This window comes from Sminthopsis crassicaudata, chromosome 2, assembly GCF_048593235.1.
Source record: "Sminthopsis crassicaudata isolate SCR6 chromosome 2, ASM4859323v1, whole genome shotgun sequence".
Lineage (NCBI taxonomy): Eukaryota > Metazoa > Chordata > Mammalia > Dasyuromorphia > Dasyuridae > Sminthopsis > Sminthopsis crassicaudata.
Genome location: NC_133618.1, coordinates 403,024,588 through 403,051,073, shown reverse-complemented (window position 1 = coordinate 403,051,073; position 26,486 = coordinate 403,024,588). Strand labels below are relative to the sequence as shown.

Below are 26,486 nucleotides of genomic sequence, written 5' to 3'. Positions count from 1 at the left end.
AATAGCATGACAGGTAGGTAGACTTAAGGGCTGGCAGATAAGCTGGGAATAGGAAAAAGCAAGACAGGTCTAGGACTCACAAGAAGAGTATAGTGGAGCAGGAATGTAGTACTATACACTTATATGATTTTTAATCTATCTCAGTGACAGAAAAATTCACTCTCCACAGCCAATAGGAAATTATTTTGTAATAAGGAAAGCTACAAGTATTACAGTAAGAATGCAAAGGGCATCTGAAGGATAATAACAGGAGACTACATTTTCAAATCTTACCAGAGGGTAACAACAAATACTTGGTCCACAAATCTGACATATAGCTAATTAGTCATTTAAGACATCTTTATCAAACATCCCAGTGGGGCAGTGAATTGTTTTCACTGACATGGAGAAAGAAACTTCTATTAAAACAATAGAGAATGTAAATTAATTATTTTTAAATAATGCTTTCATAGCTCTTTGTTTTGATCTCTTCTTTGCATTTATTACGCAGAAATTGGTATTATTTTTACTTAGTTACTTATGTTTCCCACCAAACTAAGCTCAATGGTGACGGAGCTATATCACTTTAACACTAATCCAAAGTCTGTTTAATGCATTTAAAATTTTTTTTTTTCTGAAGCAATTGGGGTCAAGTAACTTGCCCAAGGTCACACAAGTAGGAAGTGTTAAGTGTCTGAGGCCATATTTGAACTCGGGTCCTCCTGATTTCAGAACTGATGCTGTATCCACTGTGCCTCCTAGTTGCCCCCCAGAAGTTTATAGGGTGCAATATGATTGTTGAATTTTAGTTTTTTTAAAAATGGACACCTGTTAAATTTAACACATTGAGGGACTTTTATGAAAACTATTGGGCACAGGAGGAAAATATTGGCTTTAGAAACATCGATCTTCTCTCCCTTCTCTTTTGTACTCTTCCTTAGTGACACTTGTCAATTTATTTCAAATACTTTCTATCTCATGAAAAATACCATGGCCAGGTGGTTGGAGAGACAAAGTTGAAAAATGACATTCTGAAGAAATGTTGTGAAAAAATTATTAGATTTGAAGACAGAAGACAACTACTAATTGTGAGATGTTGGACAATTCATTTAAGTTCTTTGGGCCTCAGTTTTCTCATCTGTAAAATGAAGGGGTTGGACTAGATAGTAACTATAGTTCTTTGGGATATAAATTCTGTTGTCTTCCTCAAGGAGTTCAACAGAAAAGGTAAGACATATAAATAAATTATTCCTGAGTTTGAAGTACAAAAAAATCAAATAAAGAGACATAAAAGAGAGGAGGGAGAGGCTTTGCCACTGAAGAATTAAGGGAGGCTTCATGGAGATATAACCCCAAAATGCACCTTCAAAACATAGATAAGAAGGTGCAGATTAGAGAGAGATAGGCATCCACAGCAGGCGGGGGAAATGGTAGATGTAAATATACGGAGTGAGGAGGGGCCAGGATGAAAATGGGAGAACAGCTAGGAGTCCAGATGGCTGGAATGCAGCATGGATTGAGGGAAGTGATGTAAATAAAATAAGGGCAAAAAGCTGAGGCTGAGCCAGAGCCAGATTGTGGAATACTTTAAATATCAGGCTAAGGATTAATGCTTAGTGGCATTCACTCTAGAGCAATAAGGAGCCACTGAGGGTAATCAATGGAATGATTTCAATGAATTGCTAGAATAACAATTTGAACTCAGAATTGGTCAGTTTTATCATTAGAGACCAAATTATTCAAATAGCAGCATAACTAGGATAAGAAATGTAAATATCTTTATATTGTCCTCAGGACCTAGCAGTCAGTGTTCTGATGAGAATATACTTAAAAATTATTGAAAAAATGAATCAGTGATCTTCCTGGTTCTTTCTTATCTAAGCACTCTAAATTTTATGTCTACCTCTTTCACTCAATAGTCTATTTTCTAACATCCTATATTTCAAGCCTTTTCCAGCTCAAATATTCTATACTATACAGTGTCTCCCCTAGTGCGTAGTCCCAATGCTCTGCACACTGCAGGTATTTATTGGATAGTTACTAGAAGAAGAAATATGTTTTAATCATTTAAAGTCATTCCTGTCACCTTCTAACACTGAATCATAGAATTTCATTAGGATATCCAGCTCAATGGCTTGCACCTGGAGCAAAGAATAGCAAAAAGGGGCTGTCTTGAAATTTGGCAGTATATTCCTGAGAGGCAACAGATACATTTTAAATCCAGTATCACATGGAAGAAATTTTCATTTGAAAACCACACAATCATGTAGCTCAAATAGAGGCCAAAAGACAGCTATTTAAAAAACAAAACAAAACAAAACAAAAAAACACGAACAGAAAAGGAAGTTCAGCAAAAACAGTCCACCCCTTTGAACTACTGTCATTCTTTCTCTCTCTTCTCCACCCCAAGCCATAGCTATAGGATAAAAATAGTGACCTGGACCATTGTTTGACTTTTCAAAGTCTATGCTTATTAGCCTCCCATCACAGGCTCTTGAGCACTGCCCCAGATGCTGTTCTCTCTATTTCTTAGTGCCTGTCTGAGTGTTCACAGGGCACAGAGGTAATTTACCTGAAAGTCCAGGGCAAACAGCCATTAACCTCAACTTTTTTTTTTTTACTACACACATGGGTTTTTTCAAAATCGTGACAGTCTCCAATTGCCTATCAATGAAACCAGAGAGGATTCTCTGAATAGTAGCCAAATTGCAGATGTTAATTTAATAATGAACTTAAACATTCCAAAGAACTCACAGGACCTCTTGAAGTTGAGTTCCTTAAAAAACCAGATATTTTCTTTGTAAAGATGAACACCTGCTCCATTCCTGTAATCACAAATGTAGAAAAGATAAGAGGGAGACTCTGGAAAATGGACAACATCCACTCTAGTTTAGGTCCTCATTATGTCTTGCCTAAACTACTAATTGCAGTTACTCTGTAATTGGTCTCCTTGCTTCCAGTCTCCCTCTCTCCAAGATATTTTATATAAAGCTGTCAAATTAATATTCCTAAAACCCAAGCCTGATTATGTCACCTCCCTTGCTCAAAAAGCTTATATGATAAAATACAAACTCCTCTGTTTGACATTTAAAGCCCTTTGCCATCTGGCTCCAAACCTATCTTTTCAGATAGATCTATTTCACACCATTTAAGCTTATGCAATCCATTTTCTAGTCAGATTATTCTAATTGCTGTTCCCCCAGCAAGATATCACACCACTCCCTCCGTTTCTGTGCAAAAGGCCCATCCCTTCCACAAGCCTGGAATACTCACCCACCTACCTTAACTTCCCTTAACACAAACAATGTTTCTCTCCCCGCAACCAATCATATAGTATTTCTGTTTACTTATCTATGTATGTGCTGTCCCTCCCTTTCTCCAGGAGAAAGTTCCCAGAAGACAAAGATCTTTCTTCTGTTGTTCCCTGAATATCCAGCATAATAGTCTTTTAATACACATTTATTAAATTGAATTGAACAGGTGGCAGAGGTCATCTAGATTACCAGGTACCTAAACAGGACTCAATTAAGGCTTTTCTACAATACCTTAGTCATATGGTCTTTAGACCAAGACCTCCAGTGATAGAAAATTCTATAGTTGACATTTTAATTTTAAGGACATTTTCCCTTGACTGGAATTGAAATCTGCTTCCCAATACCTTCTATCCACTGCTAATTTTGATCCCTGGAGCTAAGCAGAATACATTTAATTTTTCTAGATTTCCCATGATGGATCTTTTGCTATTTGAAGACAGTGACCACATATCCTCCAAGTCTTCTCTTCTCCAAGCCTACTACTCATGCCCAGTTCCCTCAATCAATTTTTGTACATCATTATGTTCAGTTTCCTTACTATGCCGGTTGTCTTCTGGGCAAAAATCTATTTGTCAATGTTGTTCCCAAAATGTGCTGCCACAAGCTGGGCACAGTACTTCTAGCCAGGACAGAGGACAGTGGGATTATAAGCAAATGTGTTCTGAACTGACTTCTGTTTGTTTAGCCCAAGGTCCTATCAGCCACCATGCTAAAATGAGATAATCTATGAACAGCACTTTATAAACCTGCAAGAGGTACAAGTGCCAGCTATTATTACTGTTAAAGCTACTAGAACTTTGTAACATTTCAGAGCCACATCTTCACCACATTATACTTTAGCAACTGATTGTCACTGGAGAGTTTCAAACAAAGACTGGATGACCACTTGTTCAGGAACATAATAGAGGGGGAATTCCTGTTCAGATATGAATTAGACTGATGCCTTCTGAGAACCCTTCCAGTTTAGGTTCTGTGACTTTACATTTATACTTCAATGCAGCTATGATCTAAAATGTAGGGAATATCAACAATGCAGATCACAAAGCATTTCATCCTGTGCAATAATTATTCATATTTTCCCATAAATCCTCCATAGACTGGATTCCTAACACACAAGTTTTCCTCTAGTTATCCATCTCCTTCTTGACCATTATCTTAAAATTTTATAAGGAAATCATCTATGTCATTTGCCAAAAGCAATAAAAAAAAAAATTGACAAACCCCAGAAATCTAGAGACCTGTGATACTAGAGATTTCCCTCCAAGTATAATTAATCCGTTAATCAACAATGGGTTTCTTAATCCACCCAGTTCTGAATCCATCTAGCTGTACTTTCATCTATTCCAGGCAACATGGTCAGGGTACTCTCCTCTTTCTAATATCTATAACTCCCACAGTTTCTAATTCATTCAGGAGGTTATAAAAAATAAATAGCAGCATACTTCCACCACATAATAGTTTGCATATTGCTCACCCCTTCCTCCCTCCCCCCCCAAAAAAAGCTAAACTCCAAACCACCTTTGAGATGTAGGTAAGGCAGGAATTATCCCCATTTTACATATAAGAAAACTGAGGTTGAGAGGAAAAATATTTCATCCAGGTTTTCTGACTTCAAGTCCAGTGTCATACTTCACATAAAGTTACATCATCTAATTCAACAATTATTAGAATCATCTAAAAAAAAAAAAAAACCCAACAGGGAAGCCTCCCTTCATTTTACTCCCATTTGAAAGGGTAAATACTTCTTGGCAAGTTCACCAGGTTCCAGTCCTGAGATTCTGCACTCCAACACTGGAATTTTTATATACACTAATTGATGATTAAAAAAAAAACAAAAACAAAAAACCAAAACCCTCGGGCCAAATACCAGAAGATTTACAGTAAGCTCAAGCATTGCACACTTTGCATTTTTAAATTTCAACCTGGATGAATGAATATTGTGCATGATATTGTGCACAAGCACTGGACTACCCCTGGTTCTGACACTGGGTCAATCATTCCCATTTCTGGGCTTATTGCCTCCTTGTAATGATAGGAACCGAAAAGATGCTAAAGTTCCTTTTAGCGCTGACACCCCATGCCTAAGGAATGACAGAACAAGCAAGAAAAGGGAAAAGCAAGACAGCTCCAAAATACAGAACTGTATTCTTAAATCAGTTAGTTATATGTACTTTGTTCCTTGAATAAGGCCCCATTAGATGTCTCTTCTTTGCCAAAACATGCCAGTAAAGACCAGCCCCTTAACAGGACCACTGGACCTTGAAAGGAAGCTAAAAGGTTCCTCTTCGGAGAGGATCCCCTGATGGAAAAATTGACCACTGATCCCAAAGGATATAAGACACAGAGGAACTGACCAGCACAAGGGACAATTATTTAGCAAATGGGGTGGGAGTGGGAACGGGGTAGGGGCATAACCAGTCAAGGAAGAAACAGCACGTTCTCAGTGGTAGATGAGAGGAAGGAGCAGTTTCTATTTTGGAGCCAGGAAAGAGGCAGAAAGGGTAAATGCTAAAAGAAAGCAAGTAAGGGGGTAAGAAAAGGGAGGAAAGAACTGAGAGAGGCAATAGGGGGAGGGAGGAAATTAGTCCTGAGGTCGTAAAAGGAAAGATCCCCCTGCATTAGGGCCACTCCTTGGGGAGCCTCTTGGGCACTTTCCCTCATAGGATTGGAAAGGAGCTGACAAGGAGAAGGAGCACAAACCTCACCTGGGAATGTCCACCTGCCTCCCACCATTATATGGGCGTCAAAGGAGACCCTCCCCTCTGGAAGCATCATATTCTGTCCAATTCCCTCAGAATCAGAACAGACCCCCTCCTTGCCCAAAGGGTGGCACGCCTGGCTCCTCTCAAGTATTGGGGTCGGCTCGCGGTGTCCCATTCCTTTGGGGTCCGAGGCCAGTTCCTGGAAAATCATCCGGAGTCTCCTCGTCCCCGCGTCCGGGGAATGTTAGGCGGACTTGCTCACCTGTGCGAACCTCTCTCTGGCCGCCGACGCCTCGGCACCCCCGGGACCGCCCTCCAGCTGCTTCTCCCGGTAGAGAGCCCACAGCCCCACGTTGGGCAGGAAGACTAGGGCCGCCAGCCCCAACGCCACAGCCTGCAGGAGCCGCTTCTCCTTCCGCTTCATCGGAGCCGGTCGCCTAGGCGCACGTACGCCCCGGCCCCGGGCACCAACTCCGCGGTGCCCGTAGCAGCAACACTGGTGGCAGCAGCGGCGGCCGGGAGAAGCGGCCGCGGCGCCGGCCCCAGTCCAACTCCCCGACACTTCCGCTCCGCCGAGAGAGGAGGGGAGCCGGGCGCTACCACCGCACCCCCACCTCGGGGGGAGGGGACGAAGACCCACCACTCACTCTCTCCCAGGCCCCCCCCATTTCCGCCAGATTAACCCAACTTCCCCACCTCCCACCTCGAAAGGACCTATCTGGATTCCAGGTCAACCCTAATTCGCGCCTTATGCAGCGCTGGCCTCAGCCGGCCTTGGCCATGGGGGTGAGTTCGTGCTCCCCCCCGCCGGTCTCCAAATGGTCTCACCCGCCCGCTGGCTTAGGTAAAGTCCAGGAGTTAACAGAAGGGAGGGCTAACAGGTCGGAATGCTAGCTTGTCACTGGGGTTGGGGAGCGTCGGCTGTCTAGCGCGGCCCAAAAGGTGTGGTACCGGAGAGTACGTGGCGAGACGGGAGGGGTGCAGTTCTACTCGTGGGGAAACTCCGTTATTAGCTACTGGATAAACTGGTCCACCTGGAAGAGACCACTCCCACGGGCTTGAGGGGCCAAGATTTCCGGGAAGGCGATGGTGGTGTGTGGGGATCGGTCGGACTCGTGTACGTGGGACTAGTGAATCGAAGTTGGGTTTCCCTGTCCTCTAGGAGCCATAGTCCCCCGACATCCCCTCCTGCCAAAGAGGGTGGTAGGTGCCCGGGAAGCGCCAGTTTCGATTTGGGGAAATGCGGTGTGGTCAGCCTCAGCTCTGGAAGGAGCAGGGGAGGGGGGGAGTGGCGAGGAGAGAGGATGCGGGAAGGGTAACAGAGCTCCTGGGACTGGGCAGACGTGAGACTGAGCTCCGCAGGGGAAGGGATATTCAACGGGGAACTTGGGTATGGATGTGGACGGGAATGAATGAGTTGCGATGAGCATCATTGGTTGGGTTATCCTACATTACAGAGATTTCAAATCCATTGGAGTAATACTTTTAAAAATTTAATTTATTTTTCATTTGTCAAAGCATTTACTTTTTTCTTTTATCTCCCTCTTCTCGGGGGCTGGGAGGGAAGGTGCAAACCTTGTAATAAGTATAGTTAAGCAGGAAAAATTTTACATTACAACAGTATTAATAGTTTACACACTCATAGTACTTTTACAGAACATTTTCAATGCGTTTTGCTTTTCTAATCTCATTTGATCCTTACTGCAGTCTTCTTGCCGTGGCCAGTAGTTCCATTTCACAATAAAAGGAAAGGGGCGTTTCAGAGATGTAAACTTACTAGGACAAAACACAGGTGGGGCTGGGACTAAAAACCGGGTTTCTGCTTTTATGTTCTTTGGCTATAGTACATCAGCCACCCATTTGAGGAGTAGGGGAGAGATTGATACATATCTTACTGACAGAGCTGATAGAGGGAGCAACAAGTTTCCTGTGATTTAGGATTGTAATATTGGTTGATGAGAGTTTATTCAGCAATGGCTTAAGGTTTGGTAGACATAAAAATAGTGGATAGAGGGGCAGCTAGGTGGCGCATTGGATAGAGCACCAGCCCTGAATTCAGGAGGACCTGAGTTCAAATGTGATCTCAGACACTTAAAACTTCCTAGCTGTGTGACAGTGGGCAAGTCACTTAACCCCAGCCTCAGAAAAAAGAAATAGTGGATAGAAAGAATAACTGAGATCCTGTTCTAAGTCTGCCATGTAATATTGAACAAGTTACTTTATTTCCTGAGTTTGTTTCCTTATCTGGAAAATGAGTAGATAAATACTTAACACTACCCAAGATTGTCATAAAGAACAATGAAAGACTTTTGCACAGACTTTGCAATCCTAACTTGCTAAATAAATATGAATATTATTAATATGATTATTAACAAACATTAGCTATGATAATTGGGAGTCACAAATTATGTCTTCTAAACCCAGTTTTGTTTAATCAAATCAGTTTCTTCCATGGAACGTGGAACATTCCATATTTATAGTATGAGGAGGTTGACCTATATGATCTCAAAGATTCTTTCCAGCATTAACATTCTACCTTTTAAGATATTTAGAGACTATAAAGTTTAGTCATATACCAAGTATCTGTTATTCAGGAAAACAAAGGTATTAAGCCAGGTTAATGAAAACCACAATAAGAATATATGGTGGGAGTAGGAGTGTAGAAAGAACTGGCCCATAACTGTCTAGCTAAAAGCAAGCTATTCAATGGATATGTATTCAAGATAAAGAACCACTAGCATGGCAGGGGTGATGCAAACATCCTCTCTTTTGGAAATTATTACACTGCTGGGGTTGCCACTAAAATAGCAAGGATTATGCAATTAGTGTGCTTGCTGTTTTAATGTTTTCCTTTTTGTAGAAAGATGAAAAATTCCTTATGGAAAAAAACAAACAAACAAACCAAGACTCCAAAAAACATAGTTTTCTTATCACTTCCTTCCTCCCAAATAGCTCAATAGAAAACAGTCGTCTTGTTTTCCACTAGGTGGCACATTTCGGTAAACTTCACTGTGGCTGCATAAGAGCATCATCACAAAGTGTTCAGGGAGTGGGAGGTGTTTAATAACCTAACCAGCCTTCCCTGGATGGGTGAAAGGAATACACTCTTGATGGGCATAAAATCAGAGAACCAAGGAATTTGGGGGCCTGAAGGATGTCAGAGGTGGAAGAGACTTTACACAACAAAATGTCAAAACTGTGAGGGACTTAGATAAAACATACAATGTTAGAGTTGAAAAGAGCTATAAGGATTATTTAATCCATTTCCTTCATCATTTTACATATGGGGAAAGTGAGGCTCATAAATAAAAAGTGAATTTATACACTGAATCAATGGCAAAGTTAGACCTAGAACCCAGGACTTCAGATCCCTAGTCTGTTACTTCCATTTCACTTAGTTGTGTTTGAAGGATAACAGTGAATGATAGCACCTGAATAGTTTCTTTCAGTCTACAAGATTTCCCTAATATTCTCTAGTTTCTCCTTCTGTTATTCAACAATATCCATTCTACATAGATCTTCTGGGCCCATCAATAGCTCCCTGTTTTCTAATGTAGCATCTACTTGGCATAGTGACTTCAACTTGCTCTCACATTCAGGGACTGGGTTCCTAAAGGGCCTCTGATAGCTCAAATTCTAGGAGTAGCTCTGTGGGTCTGTACTTTTAACACTGTTACTAATGATTCCCCCAACAGTATGCTTCCCATTAATAATCAGCTAATAGACACAATCAGTGCTTAGCAAAGACACTAAAGTAGGATTATAAGAATAAAAGGTACAAAACACTGCCCCTACACAAAGCTGGGGTGCAGTATAAATACAAGTATCTGTAGGAATAAATACCAATTTAAAGGAGGCATACACATAGGAAACATATGTGGCTAAAACTACTTGATATTTTAGTACTATGGAGTCTGCAAGTCCTTTTTTCCCCCTCAATGGAGTCCTCCCAAAGATTTCCCCTTGAACCCACTTTTAAGTGAGTTCCTCATGGGGTTCCCAGGGACTACTTGTCTTCACAGTTCTACTCTTAATTTCTGGGGCAAATTGTCTTAAGTCTATAGTAGGCTATCTTTTCTGCTGCCAGAGGTCTTACTTCTTGAAGCTATTTCCAGCTTCAAGTGATTGCCCACCTGTAACTGTCAGGAGTGTGCATATGTCTGCTTTCAGCTATTTGTGGTTCCTCCTACTGCTTGAGTGATTTTACTTCACAATGACATAACAAATTGGGGAGAGATACAGGGGGCAGGTCAGCAACCCCCCCTCTTTTGCACTCAGGTTGCCTCAGGTTGGGTCTCTACCAAATCTGCACCAGGTATAGTCATAGCTAGTTGTCACTCTGTTCCAAGGATGGGACAATGATTACTCCAAGAAATGAGTGAAACTCCAGTAGAATTTCAATCATGACTAACAGAGAGATAGGAAGGAAGAATTGGAATAGAGAAGACCATGTCTCAGGAAGTCAGCTTATTAGACATAAGGAAGAGTTACCTGGAGGTTCATAAATTACAATAGTCAGTGAGTTATTGAACATTTATTAAGTACTTACGATGTTCTAAGAACTGTGCTAAGTGCTGGGAATATAAATAAAAGCAAAAAATAGTCCCTGCCATCAAGGAGATATAATCTAATATGGGAAGACAACAAACAAAAAGAAAGTTGGAAAGGCAGAAGTGAAGAGAAGCTTGAGGATTCCAGAGGCACATATCCAATGAGTAAGAAAGAGATAGTCTGATATCCCTCCTTAAATGAAACTTCTGGGAAGAGTTATTCATTCTTTACCCTCTGATCAAAAAGAAGAAGGAGTCCCAGAGGCAGGTGGTAGTGATGAAGTGACCTTATGGGATATAAAGTTTCCTGGGGATATCATGGAGCAGTCAGGTGAGGGAAAACAAGAATCTGACAAAATGGAGTAAATTTAAATAAGTTGCTAAGTGATAGAGGAAGAGGGATTTTCTTCAGACAGTGGCAGCAGAGATCAGAAAGTATGGTAACTCTACCTTTTGCCCCTATTTTTCTTTGGCCCCATATTAAAAAAAAAAAGAAAAGAAAAAAGAACACATTCTCCAATTGATAAATAGTCAAAGGATATGAACAAATTTCAGATGATGAAATTGAAACTATTTATCTCTATGAAAAGATGCTCTAAATCACTATTGATCAGAAAAATGCAAATTAAGACAACTCTGAGATACTGCTACACACCTGTCAGATTGGCTAAGATGAACAGAAAAAATAATGATGAATGTTGGAGGGGATGTGGGAAAACTGGGACACTGATGCATTGTTGGTGGAGTTGTGAACGAATCCAACCATTCTGGAGAGCAATTTGGAATTATGTCCAAAAAGTTATCAAACTGTGCATACCCTTTGATCCAGCAGTGTTACTGCTGGGCTTATATCACAAAGAAATACTAAAGAAGGGAAAGGGATCTGTATGTGCCAAAATGTTTGTGGCAGCCCTTATTGTGGTGGCTAGAAACTGGAAGATGAATGGATGCCCATCAATTGGAGAATGGCTGGGTAAATTGTGGTATATGAATGTTCTGGAATATTATTGTTCTGTAAGAAATGACCAGCAGGATGAATACAGAGAGGCTTGGATAGACTGATGCTAAGAGAAATGAGCAGAACCAGGAGATCATTATACACTTCAACAACAATACTATATGAGGATCAATTCTGATGGAAGTGGATATCTTCGGTAATGAGAAGATCCAATTCAATCCCAATTGATCAATGATGAACTGAATCAGCTACACCCAGAGAAAGAACACTGAGAAATGAATGTGGACTGTTTGCATTTTTGTTTTTCTTCCCAGGTTATTTTTACCTTTCTAAATCCAATTTTTCTTGTGCAACAAGAGAACTGTATAAATATGTACACATATATTGTGTTTAGGATATACTTAAACATGTTTAACATGTATGAGACTGTCTGCCATCTAGGGGAGGAAGAGGAGGGAAGGAAAGGAAAAGTTGGAACAGAAGTGATTGCAAGGGACAATGTTGAAAAATTACTTATGCATATGTTCTGTCAATAAAAAGCTATAACAACAAAAAAAAATGGAGAAGCTAGCTTTGGAGAAAAGTTCAAGAAATTGATAACTTCAGAAGAAAGCTGGATTCCAGAAGATAGAAAAAATGTGAAAGGGTAAGAGTTGGCAGTTATTGATTTAGAGCTATAAGGATCCTTAGAGGTTATCTAGTTTAACCCTTCATTTTACAGATGAGGAAATAACCCCAAGGAAGTAAAGTGACCTGCCCAAAATCACACAATTTATAAGTGGAAGAATCAGAATTTGGACATAGGTCCTTTGACTCAAAACCCAGGAGTATTTTGATAGTGCCGTAAAGATTCTAGAGATGAGTGAAGATGGAAGGCTAGAAAAACTAGGGACCAAATATTATATTGTCATTTGTCCTTTGTACTTGAAGGGGACAAAATAACACCACAATGTTGGGATCAATGTGCAGTGTGTCTAGCTGTAGCTGATCATATCAACACAAGCTCAAAATGCTCTACCACAGATCAAGCACAAAGAGTACATATAGCCATTTGCGTGGGAAATGTTATGGGTTAAGTCTTTTGACTTGTGTGTAAATTAAATTTTAAGTGAGACAGAGTTACATGAAATTGTCAGCCTTACTCTCAGAGTCAACAGAGCCCAGTGCCAAGACAAAAGTCAAGATGACTGGCAATGCCTCTGAATACAATGGTGTCTGTGGTGTCTGACTCCATAGCATCTATTTCCACTGCCTTCAAAACCCGGTTAAAACAAAGTGTTCCTTCTTCCCATTCCATTGGGGAAGTCTTCATATGCTCGGGGTAGACACTTCCCTAACTCACCAACAGTTACCCTCAATCTGGTTTAATCCATTAATAGAAATGGTTTACCAGAGTGTGGTCACTATAAATGCTGCATATGCTACAGTTTCTTAGAACCACCAATGAGAATTGGATGACATGTAGATACCAAAGGTGAATGTATAACCCTGAAAAGGGTTTGGGCAGCCCTCAAACCAGAGATACTTGTTCTCCTATATATCCTAAGGGGGAACAAATGTGCTATGAGGAAATGAGTGGGAGAAAGAATAGCCAATAGTTTGTACAACATCCCAGGCATTGTACCTGACACATATCCCTAGTCCAGGCAGTGAGTCAGGGGGCTTGTGGACTGGATGGATGTAAGGCTAATATAAGTTAAGAATTCACATTCAACAGGCATGGCAGAGGGTGAGTACAAATTTGTTACTGCTCAGAACTTGGATTCAAACAAGATATAAGGGAAGAGGACACATAACATATAAAAGTAATACATAATCAACAAACACAGTGATCACTATAACAATAAAAACAATATAAAAAATAATTAATGTACAGCATCACCACTCTGAGGAGGCACCAGTATTTGAGGTTCTTGACTGGGGAAATCCCCAGTCACAATTGTTCAGGGTCTTAAAGTGGGAGGCAAGGTATCTGTCCTCTAGATTCCAAAGTTCCATTTCCATTAAGGGGTTTTTATTGAGAACAAAGAAGGCACTACATGAATTACTGTCTTTTGATATGTGACTCCTGAGAGGAAGTAGCCTTTTAGGTTGCAGGGTATTCTATGTCAAAGGACCCATTAAGGAGAATATTTGTTCATTCCTTTAGGATGACTGCATTTACACAGGGGACTGGCCAGGTTTCCAAGGCAAACATGGGTCAGCAGTAAAGGAAACTTATTAATCAATGCACGGGGGGGGGGGGGGGGGGGGGGGAGGGGAGGGTGACTTTCCCTCCCTATACTTGCTGGCATTCCATCAGATAAATGCAAGCACTTTCTCATGTTCTCAGCAAAAAGTTACATGAAGGATATGGCTGACACTCACTAGGAGGATTCCTTATAATAGAAGAGGAAAGAAGTCTTCTCCATCCTGGAGGCACCAAAGGAATAACCACAACATGCAATGTTGTAGACCTTGAATGCCAAGCGAGTGAGTTTGAATTTTTTACTCAATAGACAATATGGAACCACTGAAAATTTTCTTTTTCTTTTGCAATCTAAATTAAAATTTACTTATTCCCCCAATTACATATAAAATAGTTTTAAACATTCATTTAAAAAAGTTTTTGAGTTCCGAATTATCTCCTTTACTCCCTTCCCTCCCCATCATTGAGAAGGCAAGTGATTTGATATGTTATACATCTTTAGTCATATAAAACATGTTTCCATGTTAGTCACGTTATGAAAGAAAATACGGATTAAAAAAAGGAAAATTAAGAGAGTAAAGAAAAAGTATGCATTGTTTTAGATTAAGACTTGATCAGTTCTTTCTCTGGAAGTGGACATTTTTCATCCTAAATCTTTCAGAACTGTCTAGAATATTGTTTTCTGAGAATAGCTAAGTCAAAAAAAATTTATTTTTCAAAACAGTCAGGTGTTTTTCTTTCATTTGTTAAAAGTTTAAAGTATGTTTTAATATTATTTTATTTTAAATTTTTATTTATTTCTTTTGCTTTTACATCACATTGCTTCCTTTAAATGTTTCCTCTCCCCATTATCAAGGGAGCCTTTTCTTGTAGCAAAATGTTTAAAAAGATGAAAAAACAGATCAGTAAAACCAATAAACATTATCATTTTGTCTGACAGCACATTCCACGCCCACATTCCTTCCTTCCTCCCCAATTCCACCCACCTCTCTCAGTGCCAAGAAAGGGAGGAGGGTGGGTTTTTCCATCTCATCATCATTATGATTATATATCACTCAAGATTCTTTAGCAGAAGTGACCAGATCATGAGTAAAATCAGTCTGGTGGCATTATGAAGAATGGAGTAGAGGTGGAAGGAAGAAATTGGAGGCAGGATGTCTTATTATTCCCCAAGTGTTAGTGTTTTCTCCCTCCTCAAACTTCTTGAACCATTGAGCAGTGGTGCAGTGGATAGTAAATCTAGTTGCTCACTTACTTTTATTTACTCTTCTACTACTCAATTTTTTGATGGATTTCTTTGCATAGATATTTTTCCCACTATTTTGAGATTTTATAACAAATGCATCCATAATATTCTCTCTTTCCCTCCCTCCATCCTTCTCTCTCTGTCTCTCTCTCTCAATTCCCTACATAAGAAAAAAAAAAAACAACTTCACATTCTCAAGACCAAGAGAAGAGGAAATGCATAATCACTGCTTTAAAATCTGAAGTAAATGAAGGGAGAGATTTAAACAACCCTACATCCATCCCCAAATCTCTCATGAATATTTATTTGGTCCTTAGAGCCCCAGGGTCCATTGTTTATAGAGGCTCTGTCCACTCTGTTAGCTTCTGTCAACCTCCTCTTTTGCAGGTCCATGTACGCTCTATGTTTCTTTCTGGGAGCTAGGTTAGATGAGACCAACAATTGGCCATAAAAGCTGATAGAATGACAACTTTTAATAGTCATCATGAGCATAGACAGTCTCAACTCAACTAATATCAAATTCCCTTTCCAATTCTGTTAGAGAAACATTTTCACACTCCCCAAGTGATTACAATTGTAGGCACATATTAGTACCTTATATCTCTGTTATCTTTATTTTTATATTTACTTTCTGTTAATATAAACTGGGCTGAGGTAGGAAAAAGAGGATCACTTGATCAGAAAGTGTCTTGATTCCCCTGACTACCCTATACCTATTAAAGTCTATGCGGTATTCCCTCTAACAGAATGTAAGCTCCTCAAGGGCAGAGAGTGTTTTGTTTTCAGTGCCTATTTCAATGCTGTGTACAAAGCAGGTAATTAATAAATATCTGTTTAATTAGGAGGCTATTGAAATAGACCAGATAAATAGTTCTAATGTCCTATACTAGAATAGGAGCATAGAGAACAGGGGAAAATGTAAGCAATATTTTGGAAGTAAAGCAAGTAGATTTTGGAGACTGATTAAAAATGAAAGCTGAGGAGGAAGTCAAATTTAAATCAAAATTCTAAATTATGCCTGCCATCTAGGGGAGGGGAAAAATTTGGAACAGAGGGAGTACAAGGGATAATGTTGTAAAAAATTACCTATGCATATGTATTGTCAAAAAATGTTATAATTATAAAATTAATAAAAAAATTCTAAATTAAAGTTCATGAGTATGGAGAACTCAGTGAATAGATACACTAGAGGGGGGAAAAATACTTATTTTAAAGAGGAGTGTTGGGATCCCTTGATCTTTGCTACAAGTATCCCAAGAGAACAGAGAATAATTCAGAATGTATTTTCCAAAACATTCATTGCTAACACTGCCCAATCCCTTAGTGCATAGTATTCTTAAAAATCTCATAAAGCATAACTCACTTCACAAAGTTCTTCCCAAAGGAACAAAATACAGGTAAATAAAAATGCATAGGGAAAACTACCCAGGTAACATGATTTCCTTAAGCTTCATATTCTTCCTTACATTATAGGATCCTTTTGCTCCTTTCTCTTGTCAACTGTCATCTCTCCAATAATAAGGGCCAATTTAAGAAATACTTGCTCAGAAATTTGAAATACTATACTCTTACAAGTGCTTTAGAGGTAACCTCAAAGGAGTAAAGAGGCTGATAGCTCCTATTAGAGCTATTGACAATAGCTATGGCCAAAAGCAAGACTTAATCAGTCTTATACATGTTTTAGGTGAAAATAGGACAGGCAGGTAGAGATGGGCTTTAGACAATTGGAAATGTGGGCCTGGAGCTTGAAGAGAGGTTAGGGTTGAAGATATACATTTGGGAGCTACTTGTATAGAGGAGGGGTGAGTGACATTGCATAGGTATAAAGACATAAGGAAAAAAGCCAGGGGCTGACTTTTACATTAAGGAAGAGATAATAAGGTAATAAGAAACCAGTGAAGGAGCAGTTAGTGGGGTAGAAGGAAAAATTGTAAAGTATATTATGTTTGAATCTGAGGGAGTGGGAGCATAGAGTAGTAAAGCAGGGTCATATGATACAGAGAATTAATTCAAAGAGAATGAGGGCTTTTAAAAAGGCCTTTGGTTTTAGAGTAATTGGTGATTTTAGAGAGTACTTTTGGTAGTATAGTGAGAACAAAAATCTAATTATAAGATGTCAAGGAGAAGAATGGGGATAACAAGGAAATAGAGGGATTGGGTGTAAACTTTTAAAACAAATTAAGTGATGAAATAAAAGACAGAGCAGGGACAATTGCTAGATGGAAAGTCTCAAATGCCTTTTCTTCCATGTAATCTTCTTCCTTGATTTCTTCAGCTAAATGTGACCTCTTCTCCTCACATCATTTTATTTCTGTGACTTAGGACACTGGGCATATTTTGCCTCTAGAGATGAAGCATGATGCAGCAGAAAGAGCCCTGGACTTGAACCTAAAAGAGGTTCACTTGTGCTACTCAGGGGATGTCACCAAATCTCTCTGAATTTTTATTTCCTCATTTGTTCTTATGAGATAGGTATGATAATGCTTGCAGTAGTTAGTTTACATAGTTGTTGCAAAGAACATTTTCCCTAAATTTTAAAGTGCTATATAAATGTGTTATTATTATTCTATCTTATGTTAGTTATTGTTATTCTATCTTATCATCTCTACTTCATTATAAACTTTTTGAAGGTAGATATATCTTTACAATGATACATTACATAGTATAGGGCTATTCATGTAGTAGATATCTCAAAGATGTTTTTAAAAATAAATAGAATCACAATTTTAGAACTGAGTTCTACTGACTATTTAGATCCTTCATTTTATAGATGTATAAACTGAGATGGTTGATGGTTAAATGACTTATTTTGTCTTTACAACTAGATTGTAAAATCTTTGATACTTTATAACATTAGCATATAGTAGCTAGAAATCATATAATGTGAAAGGAACCTTAGGGAGGAAGGAAACATTTATTAAACACCTACTATGATCATTTGCTCATATAAAAGGGGAAAGAACTCACATGTACAAAAATATTTATAGCAGCTCTTTTAATAGTGACAAAAACTGGAAATTGAGGAAATGCCCATTGAATGAATGAAAAATGCAGTATATACATGTAATGGAATTTTATTGTTCTATAAGATATGATGAAAAGGCAGGTTTCAGAAAGACCTGGAAGGACTTATATGAAATTATGAATAAAGTGAGAAGAACCAAGGGATCACTGTGCACAGTAACAGCAACATGTATGATGATTAATTATGATAGTTAGCTCTTCTCAGCAATGCAATGATAAAAGACAATTCCACAGGACTCTTTTTTTGTTTTGTTTTTGCTGAGGCAATTGGGGTTAAGTAACTTGCCCAAGGTCACACAGCTAGAAAGTGTTAAATGTCTGAGACCAGATTTAAACTCAGGTCCTCCTAACTTCAGGGCTTGTGCTCTATCCACTGTGCCATCTAGCGGGCCTAAAGGACTCTTGATGGAAAATGCTGACAGCATACAGAGAAAGAACTGTGGTATCTGAATGCAAATCAAAGCATATTATTTTCCCTTTGTTTTTTCTTTTTCCTTTCTCAGGGTTTTCCCCTTTTGTTCTGAGTCTTCATTCATAGCACCACTAATATGGGAATATGTTTAACATGATTGTACATGTATAGCTTATATCTGATTTCTTATAGTCTTGGGGAAGTGAGAAGGAAGGGAAAAGTGAGAAAAATTTGGAGCTCAAAATCTTACAAACATGAATGTAGAAAACTATCTTTGGAAAAAATTGGAAAAAGCTAAAATACTATTAAGTATTTAAACAAATAAAAAAATTTAAAAGATATCTCATTTGATCTTCATGACAATAGTACATACAAAGTATGTACTATTACTTTCACCATTTTTACAGTTGAAGACACTGAGGCAAATAGGAGAAATTTACCTTTCTCAGAGTCAGTGTCAGAAATCATGTTTGAACTTTCTGACTCTGAGTTTCATGCTCTATTCACTGTACTACTTGTCATAAATGTCATCTACTCCAAGAATGGAGGGCCCCATTTTACAGAAAATGAAATGGAAGCCTGGAAACAGGAAGAGTTTTGCATGGAGAGTTAATGGCAGAACTGACTCAGGTCTCTAGATTCATAAAGTATTATTTCCATTGTCTTGTACATCCCATCATTTCCCCTAGCTCTCAACACAGGTCTGAGTAGGAAGGAAATACTCAGTAAACATTTGACAAAGGATGAGAAACTGAGAAAGCTTTGTGTTACTATCAGTGTTGGGCCACCAGGAAATTTCAGCCTAGCAAATAATTTTTAAAATCTGCTAGTCAGAATCAGCCTGACTTTTTGGGCTCAACCCCACTGCTGAGAAGGGAAAAAAGAGCTATAAAATGGAAATTGATATAGAATCAAATTCTGAACAGATGTTAGAAATACTTCCCCAAGTGAAGACTTGGTTGATGGGTTGAATGATTTTTCTCTCTCAAGGTTGTCACAGCTCTGGCATCTGGAGTCTGTTAGGTGGGGCCCTGGGAGGTCCTTGTTATTGGGGAGGAGTAAGGAAAAGAGGTGAAAGTGTCAGACAAATCTATATGTTCCTCCTTCTTAGAGACATCATCTGTTATTTGGCACTATGAATCTAGGCTCTGCCACTTAAAACCTAGGTAAACTTGGACCTCAGCTTCCTTATCTGTAAAAATGAGGGGTGTTAAACCATTTGAAGACAGCTAGGTTGCTCAGTGAATACAGTGCTGGGTCTGGAGTCAGGAAGACATGTTCAAATGAGTCTTCAGGAATGTACTGCCTATATGACCCTGGACAAATCTCTTAACCCTGTTTTCCTCATCTGTAAAATGAGCTGATGAAGGACAAAGGCAAACCTCTCCAGTATTTTGCTAAGAAAATCTAAAATGTGTCACAGAGAGTCAGACATGACTAAAAAATGACTGAACAATAAACCACCCGACTTTTCCTCCAAATTTATGATGGTACAAATTGATTCTATAGTTTCCTCTGGAGAAGTGGCGTTAGTCTAAGAAAGCAGTCTATAGCTCTTTCTGCAGCACATTCTGGGTAGTGAACCATTCATTTATAGCCAAGGGGTATTATTAGTGTTTGATGATCCACTTTCCCAAGCCACATGATATTCTTCCCTTTCAAGGTCTAGCTCAAATGTTACCTCTTCCATGAATCTTTCCCTGATCTTCCCACACAGATATGATCTCTCTTTCATTTAATTACATCTCAGATTCTTCTAAACTTGTATTCTAGTTTCTAATCTATTTATCTTTTATAATTTAATCACTGGAAAAGGATGTTAGAGATCATATAGTTCAATGCTCTCATTTTACAGATAAAAATTTGAGGCCTAGAGAAGTTATATAAAATGTTCAAGTTCATATAGCAGATTTCTGGATTCATATCTAGGTTCCAAAATACAGACTTTTGACTCCAAATTGAGGCCTCTTTCCATCATACTGAACTACCTCTGTGTCATCCTCTTATTTTTTTGTTCAATGGTAAGCATTATAAAAGATCATGGATCATTTTTACATACTTTTGTATGTCCCCAAGAGTTAAGCATGCAACATATTTTTTGAATGTTGACTTAAAGAAAAGGAGTTGAGTTAAATGACTGAATGGTTTCCTCACTCTCTCATTTACTAATATAATCTGTCCCTACAGTTTCAACTATTACCTCTATGTCGATGATGTCCCAAATTTATCTCTTTAGTTCAGATCCTTTTAGTCAGCTCCATACCACATTTCTATCTGCCTGCTGGATATCTCCACCCTAAAAGTCCTACTGAGACTTTAATCTTAATATAGCCAAAATTGAATTCTTTATCTTACCCTATCATTTACATTTCTATTAGTCTCACCATTATAGTCTTTGTCACTCAGACTTGTAACTCTGGAGTCACGCTTGATTCTTCATGCTCCCCAATTCTTCTCCCTCTTACCACATCCCCATATCAAATCAGTTGCCAAATTCTATTTTCACCTTAATAATATTCCTGATTTGTCTTCCCTAAAACTATCCTACTTTAGGTTTTAATTATTTCTCACTGTACTATTACTATACCCTCTTTACTGGTCCTGTTGTTTCAGATTTTAAATCTTTCCAATCTATCATTCATTGATTTAGTACTTTCCTAATATGCTCCTCAGATTATATTACCTCCTCTCTGATTCCTTCTCAGACCCTATGCAGACTATTACACCAGACCCAAAGTAATAAGAGATCTGTCCCCCCATTTTCTCATAGCACTTACAATCTATAGTGCCTGCTGTTGAATTCTCTAAACTCTTAAACCTCCTACAGACCTAGGCTTGGCAGGACTTGTAGCTCAGAAACTCCTGTCTTAAGGCTTAGAAAGTCCTGTTGATGAATATGTCACATGGATCACTGTTTCTACCTAGTACATTCCTCCCAGGCCATCTTCTCTCTCTCCATCCAGTTACTATGATCATACCTTCCTCTTATACTCTTCCCTCAATTTCTAGCTTTAGAAATAAATACTGTTAACAAGACATCACTCTAGGAGTATGTCACTATTATCAGATAACAAGAGTAGAATTCTGTTCATCTCTGAAGGCAAATTTTTTTTTCCCCCTGAGGCTGGGGTTAAGTGACTTGCCCAGGGTCACACAGCTAGGAAGTGTTAAGTGTCTGAGATCAGATTTGAACTCAGGTCCTCCTGAATTCAAAGCTGGTGCTCTATCCACTGAGCCACCTAGTTGCCCCTTCTGAAGGCAAAATTTGAGGAGGAAACTGACAATCTGGTTTGGAGCTGGGTAACCAGGAGGAGAAGTAACCAGAAACTGTGTCAATAGCAGGATTGGTAACAAAAAATTATAGATGAACTAGAGAAAATAAAGTGTATGTCCATGAATGCATGTGTGTGTGTGTGTGTGTGTGTGAGAGAGAGAGAGAGAGAGAGAGAGAGAGAGAGAGAGAGAGAGAGAGAGAGAGAGAGAGAGAGAGAGAGAGAGAGATATGTCTCTGAATGTCTGGAGGGTTATCATTGCAGAAAGTGATTTGATTTATTCCATTTAGTCCCAGTGGGTATAAAGAGGACCACTAGGCAGAAGTTTATAGTGAGATAGATTTTAGATTAGTCTCTTCTAGGCTTACACCAACTTGTACTCAAACTCTTAGGTTGAGTTCCCATATTATAATTCTCATAGTTCTAGGGGCATCCCTTTGGGGCTATCTGGGATTAATTAATAAGCCCACACTAGTGTATTTCCCATTAACAATCAGCCAATGGACGCAATTAGTAAATGTTTTATACAAAGATGGCAAGGTAAAAATTGTAGCCTGCAACATGCCCATAGAAACCTAAAGCACATTTCATAGTATGATAGACCTAGACTTGGTCTATCTATAATATGCATATGTAAAAATGGCAACGAAAGTACTGGCTGGAGGATGTGGAAGTCATTTCTCTCTTCCTAGAATCATCACATAGTTCCTATTCAATGCAATATGTGTTTTGGGTTTGTTGCTCAATGTGTTTTGGGCTAATTCTGATTAAGGTCAATCCTTGGTGGTTTTGATACTGGAACTAAATGAGAAACAAAGATTTTTCAACAATTGAGGGGAAAAAAAAAGATTTGCTTATACATAGTAGGGGAAGGATGTTCAACAAGGATATCCACTGAGGAAATTGGAAGTTGATTTAGCTAAGCAAAGCTGTCCTGCCTCTGAGTTGCTCATGGTGGACTGCCAGCCATGAACTAGCCTTGTTAATGCCAGTGCTAATGACAGGAAACATTTGTTCTAAGAGGCGTATTCCTTAGAAGGTGCCACATACTCTTGACTCTCTTGTCTTTTGAGATGTGGAATGGCTTCCTGCCTCTATATACCTATAATTCTAGCTACTTTGTAAACTAAGAACGAAAACTCAATTGAGCTCGTAAATTCTGAACTTTATTTAACAATGTTATGAGTTAATTGAAAATGTTTTTTATGTACACAATGCATTAGTTGTGATTTGCAGGGACCAAACTTTTATAACAAGGTGAAGGATGTTGAAAGGTAATTATTGTGGTCACCACAATGATTAAGCAGTGGATGCTGGATGACAAGCATGCTCAAGAGAGTTTAGAATTCCTGGAGAGGAATTGTCAAAAAATGGCAAGTGGATGAGAGGTGTACTATAAAAATACAAACAGAAACCCCAAACAATGCCAGAACACGGCAGAAAGTGGAAATAAAAATTATGAGGAGCTGGGACTGGTTTCTTGCCAGAGATAGCAGTGGTAGATATTCCCTGTGTGCGGTGGAGCAAGTAGAATGTCCAGGCAATTAATCAGCAATCATCTGATGGGCGAGCCATAATCCTTTACTACTTTTCTATTATGAGAACATGGAGGGTTATGATCACTGGACTCTTGTCCTTGCAGAACTGAACACTGGAAGATGGGATTTTTTTGGATAACTTTGTGAGCTGATGCTTATTTTATTTTATTTTTCACTTCTCTTGCATTGTTTTAAATAAATGTCGCTATGATTTCATATAATTAATTCCAATTAGTTCAAAGAGATATAGTGGAAAATGGGAGCTCCTGATCAGTTTATTTCGAAGAGATAATGAATTTTAATAGATTTTTAAGAATAGAAATATGGATTAGAATACTTTAGTACACAATTGCCTATATGCTTTGATTTTCAGAACATTCTTTCTACAAGTGCCCTCTCCCCCACAATAAGCAAACAAACAAAAACAATGAAAACTTTCCCACAAGCACACTGACAAAATTACAAAATGGGCAGGAACTATAGATTGCTATTTCTGGAAGAGAGAGAGATCAGTCTGAACCATTCATTATACAGATGAAGTGTGTGATATGGCAGAAAAAGCAGTGGGTTTGTAACAAAGAACCTGAATTAGAAACTCATCTTTGCCACTTACTATTTGTGTGATCTGAGGAAAATCGCCCTCTCTAGGATTCAGTTTCCATATCTATAAAATGGAGGAAGGGGATTTGTACTAGATTAAGAGTCTGCACTTAAAGTGGGGTATGCTACAAAAAAACAATCAATAAAGGTTCCAGAAAAAGAGTAGAACATATTTCTATTCATTTTTAATCTAAAAATAAGAAAATCAAGCTGAAGTAATATTACATATTAGATTAACATTGGCTCCCTCCCTAACTGACATCTGGTTCTTATGTCAGATAGTCTCAGTTCATTTTAGCTCCCCCTACCCTTCTAGCAGTTACAAAAATTAGGAGAAATAAAATATGAATTATAATTGTCCAGTTTCTCACAGTAGGATTGAATATATTCAGAAGTTGAGGCAGATTTGAGCTGTGAGTAGAAAACCTTTCATACAATCTAAATGGCCCACCCCAGTTGGCAAGTCGTTATTCTGGATGGTTCAGATAAATTAGCCTTTTTTACACTGAGAGAACAAAAAATGGTTGTAAAGGAGTTAATATTCAAGAGATTGGAACTAGAAACTAAAGGAAGCTAGTGAATTTTATCTTTGACTCCTGGGAAAATTATAAAAGATCACTAAAGAAAAAAGGAATTAGTGGTTATAAAAAGCCAAAATGATTTATTCAAAAATAGGTCCTTTTTTTTTTTTTTTTTTTTTTTTTTTTTGGTCAGAGTTACTAAGCTACTAAATTAGGGGAATGTTATGGGTATAATTTACCTGATTTTTAGTGAATCATTTGATAAATTTTCTCATACAAAAGCCCACCATAGGTGCTGACACAATATGATTTCTGCCTAGTACAAAGTGAAGAAATTCAATGGAACATGAATAAATGTCAGGAATAACTATGACTCTTAAGGTAGTCTGTCTAATGCCTTATCATCTAATTAGTGATATGCATGGTTGAATGAACAAGTTTCCCACTGTCTTGACCTACTATCTAGTGAAAACCTTGCTAAGGAATTTTGTTTGGCACAATCAGTAGGGAAGAAAAGCTTGTTGAACTTGATTCTAAGCTGGTCTGGTGAAAAAAAACAAAAAACAAAAAACAAAAAACCATGAGATGTTAGTGAAGGATTTGATATATTCCATACTATTATTGAAGGAAAGATAGATAGCCATGGACTACATATTGGTCTATATTGTATTCTGAATTGGTTGAATGGCCAGACTCAAAGAATAATCATTATTAGTTTAGTTTCAACTTGGTAAGAGGTCTTTAGTGAAGTCATCAAAGCTCTGTATTTGGCACCTGAGCTTCTAAACTTTTTTATCACTGACTCCTATGGGGAACAAGAACACATGAAGATGATACAAAATTGGGAAGTATAACTAATGCTGATAGTCAAGATCCAAAAAGACCTAGATAAGTTGGATAATTGGATTAAATTTAATAAGATGAAAATTTTATCATAAAGTTTTAATTTGGGTTAAAAAAATCAACTTCACAACTAAAAAATAGAGGAGAAATGGTTAGACAGCAGGCTTTCCTGAAAAAGATCTGGGGGTGTTAGTGGGATGCCCTCAAGAGGAGTCAGTAGTGCTAATGAATACAGTAAGAATATGGCACATTTCCAGAAATAAAAACATGCAATAATTCCTTTGTATTCTACCTTGTTTAGGCCATATTTGGTGCATTGTGTTCACTTCTGAGTGTGTCAGTTTAAGAAGGACAAAAATAAGTTTGGACAATATCCACAGTCAAGAAACCAGGAGGGATGAATTATATTATATTAGATTGTACACTCCTTGAAGTCAGGGCCTGTCTTTTGCTTCTTTTTGTTTCACCAGTGCTTAGCACAGTGCCTGGAAAATAGTAAGTGCTTGGTAAATATTTATTAATTGATTGATTATATGAAGTTTGAAGGTACTATAGATGCTTAGTTGGAGAAGAGAAGACTGTGTGGGAGGAAGAGGAGGAAATGAAAGTGTTTTTTAAAAAGGAAAGAGGGAAGGAAACAAGCAATATAAAGTGCCTACTATGTGCTAATGATGCGGTGTGGGAAGGGGGAGAGATCCCCTCTGCTTGGAGACAGAATTCTAGAATCCCAAAATCAGTGGCAAAAAGGAAATTTTATTTTTCACTAAGAAGCTCTCTCTTAGTGGACAAATCCCTCAATGAGGAAATTTGCAAAGAATGTGTTAACAGAAACCTATTTTATGAGCAAATTCTTGGGGGCTAGGGGTAGTTTGAACTGATTATCACATTAAGATCTCCCAATTGAATGAAATCACTTTGAAGGGCTTTTTTCCAGAATTTTGAATTTCCTGAATGGGGATCTGGCTACCCCAAAATATCAATGGGAGGTGATCTGATCAAGATCCCCAATTGAATGAGCTTCTTATCTTAGAAAAGGCCCATCTGGAAAGTGTGACCCCTCCCAGACTCTCTAGAGTCTGAGACTCCGAATCTTCCTTCTTGTACAGATCAAAGGGGACACAGTTTCAGAGTGATTATTTTACAGATTAAAGGGGACATGGTTTCAGAGTTCATCCCCATCAGTAGGACTATGCTAATCACATTACAATATTATCTCCTTTAATCTTTAAATAACTCTGGGAGGTAGGTGCTATTATAAAATTCTATTTTACAGTTGAGAATCTCTCATTGGAAGACAAATTTAATTTATTCTATTGAATCTCAACAGTAGAACCAAAGC

General features: G+C 38.4%; 1 protein-coding gene and 1 long non-coding RNA gene across 3 annotated transcripts in view; one reads left to right on the top strand and one right to left on the bottom strand.

Moving 5' to 3' along the window:
• Positions 1-6,568, bottom strand: part of GALNT10 (polypeptide N-acetylgalactosaminyltransferase 10) — a 172,134-nt gene extending 165,566 nt beyond the window's left edge. The window contains exon 1 of the mRNA XM_074291870.1: positions 6,258-6,568. Within this exon, the coding sequence (XP_074147971.1) occupies positions 6,258-6,419 (162 nt within the window). The 5' untranslated portion in view covers positions 6,420-6,568. The remainder of the gene's footprint in view (positions 1-6,257) is intronic.
• A 294-nt stretch (positions 6,569-6,862) lies between these two features.
• Positions 6,863-26,486, top strand: part of LOC141556924 (uncharacterized) — a 28,516-nt gene continuing 8,892 nt past the window's right edge. The window contains exon 1 of one of the 2 annotated variants that reach the window (XR_012486662.1): positions 6,863-7,198. This is a non-coding gene — a long non-coding RNA (uncharacterized LOC141556924). The remainder of the gene's footprint in view (positions 7,199-26,486) is intronic. The other variant, XR_012486663.1, reaches the window with a different exon arrangement.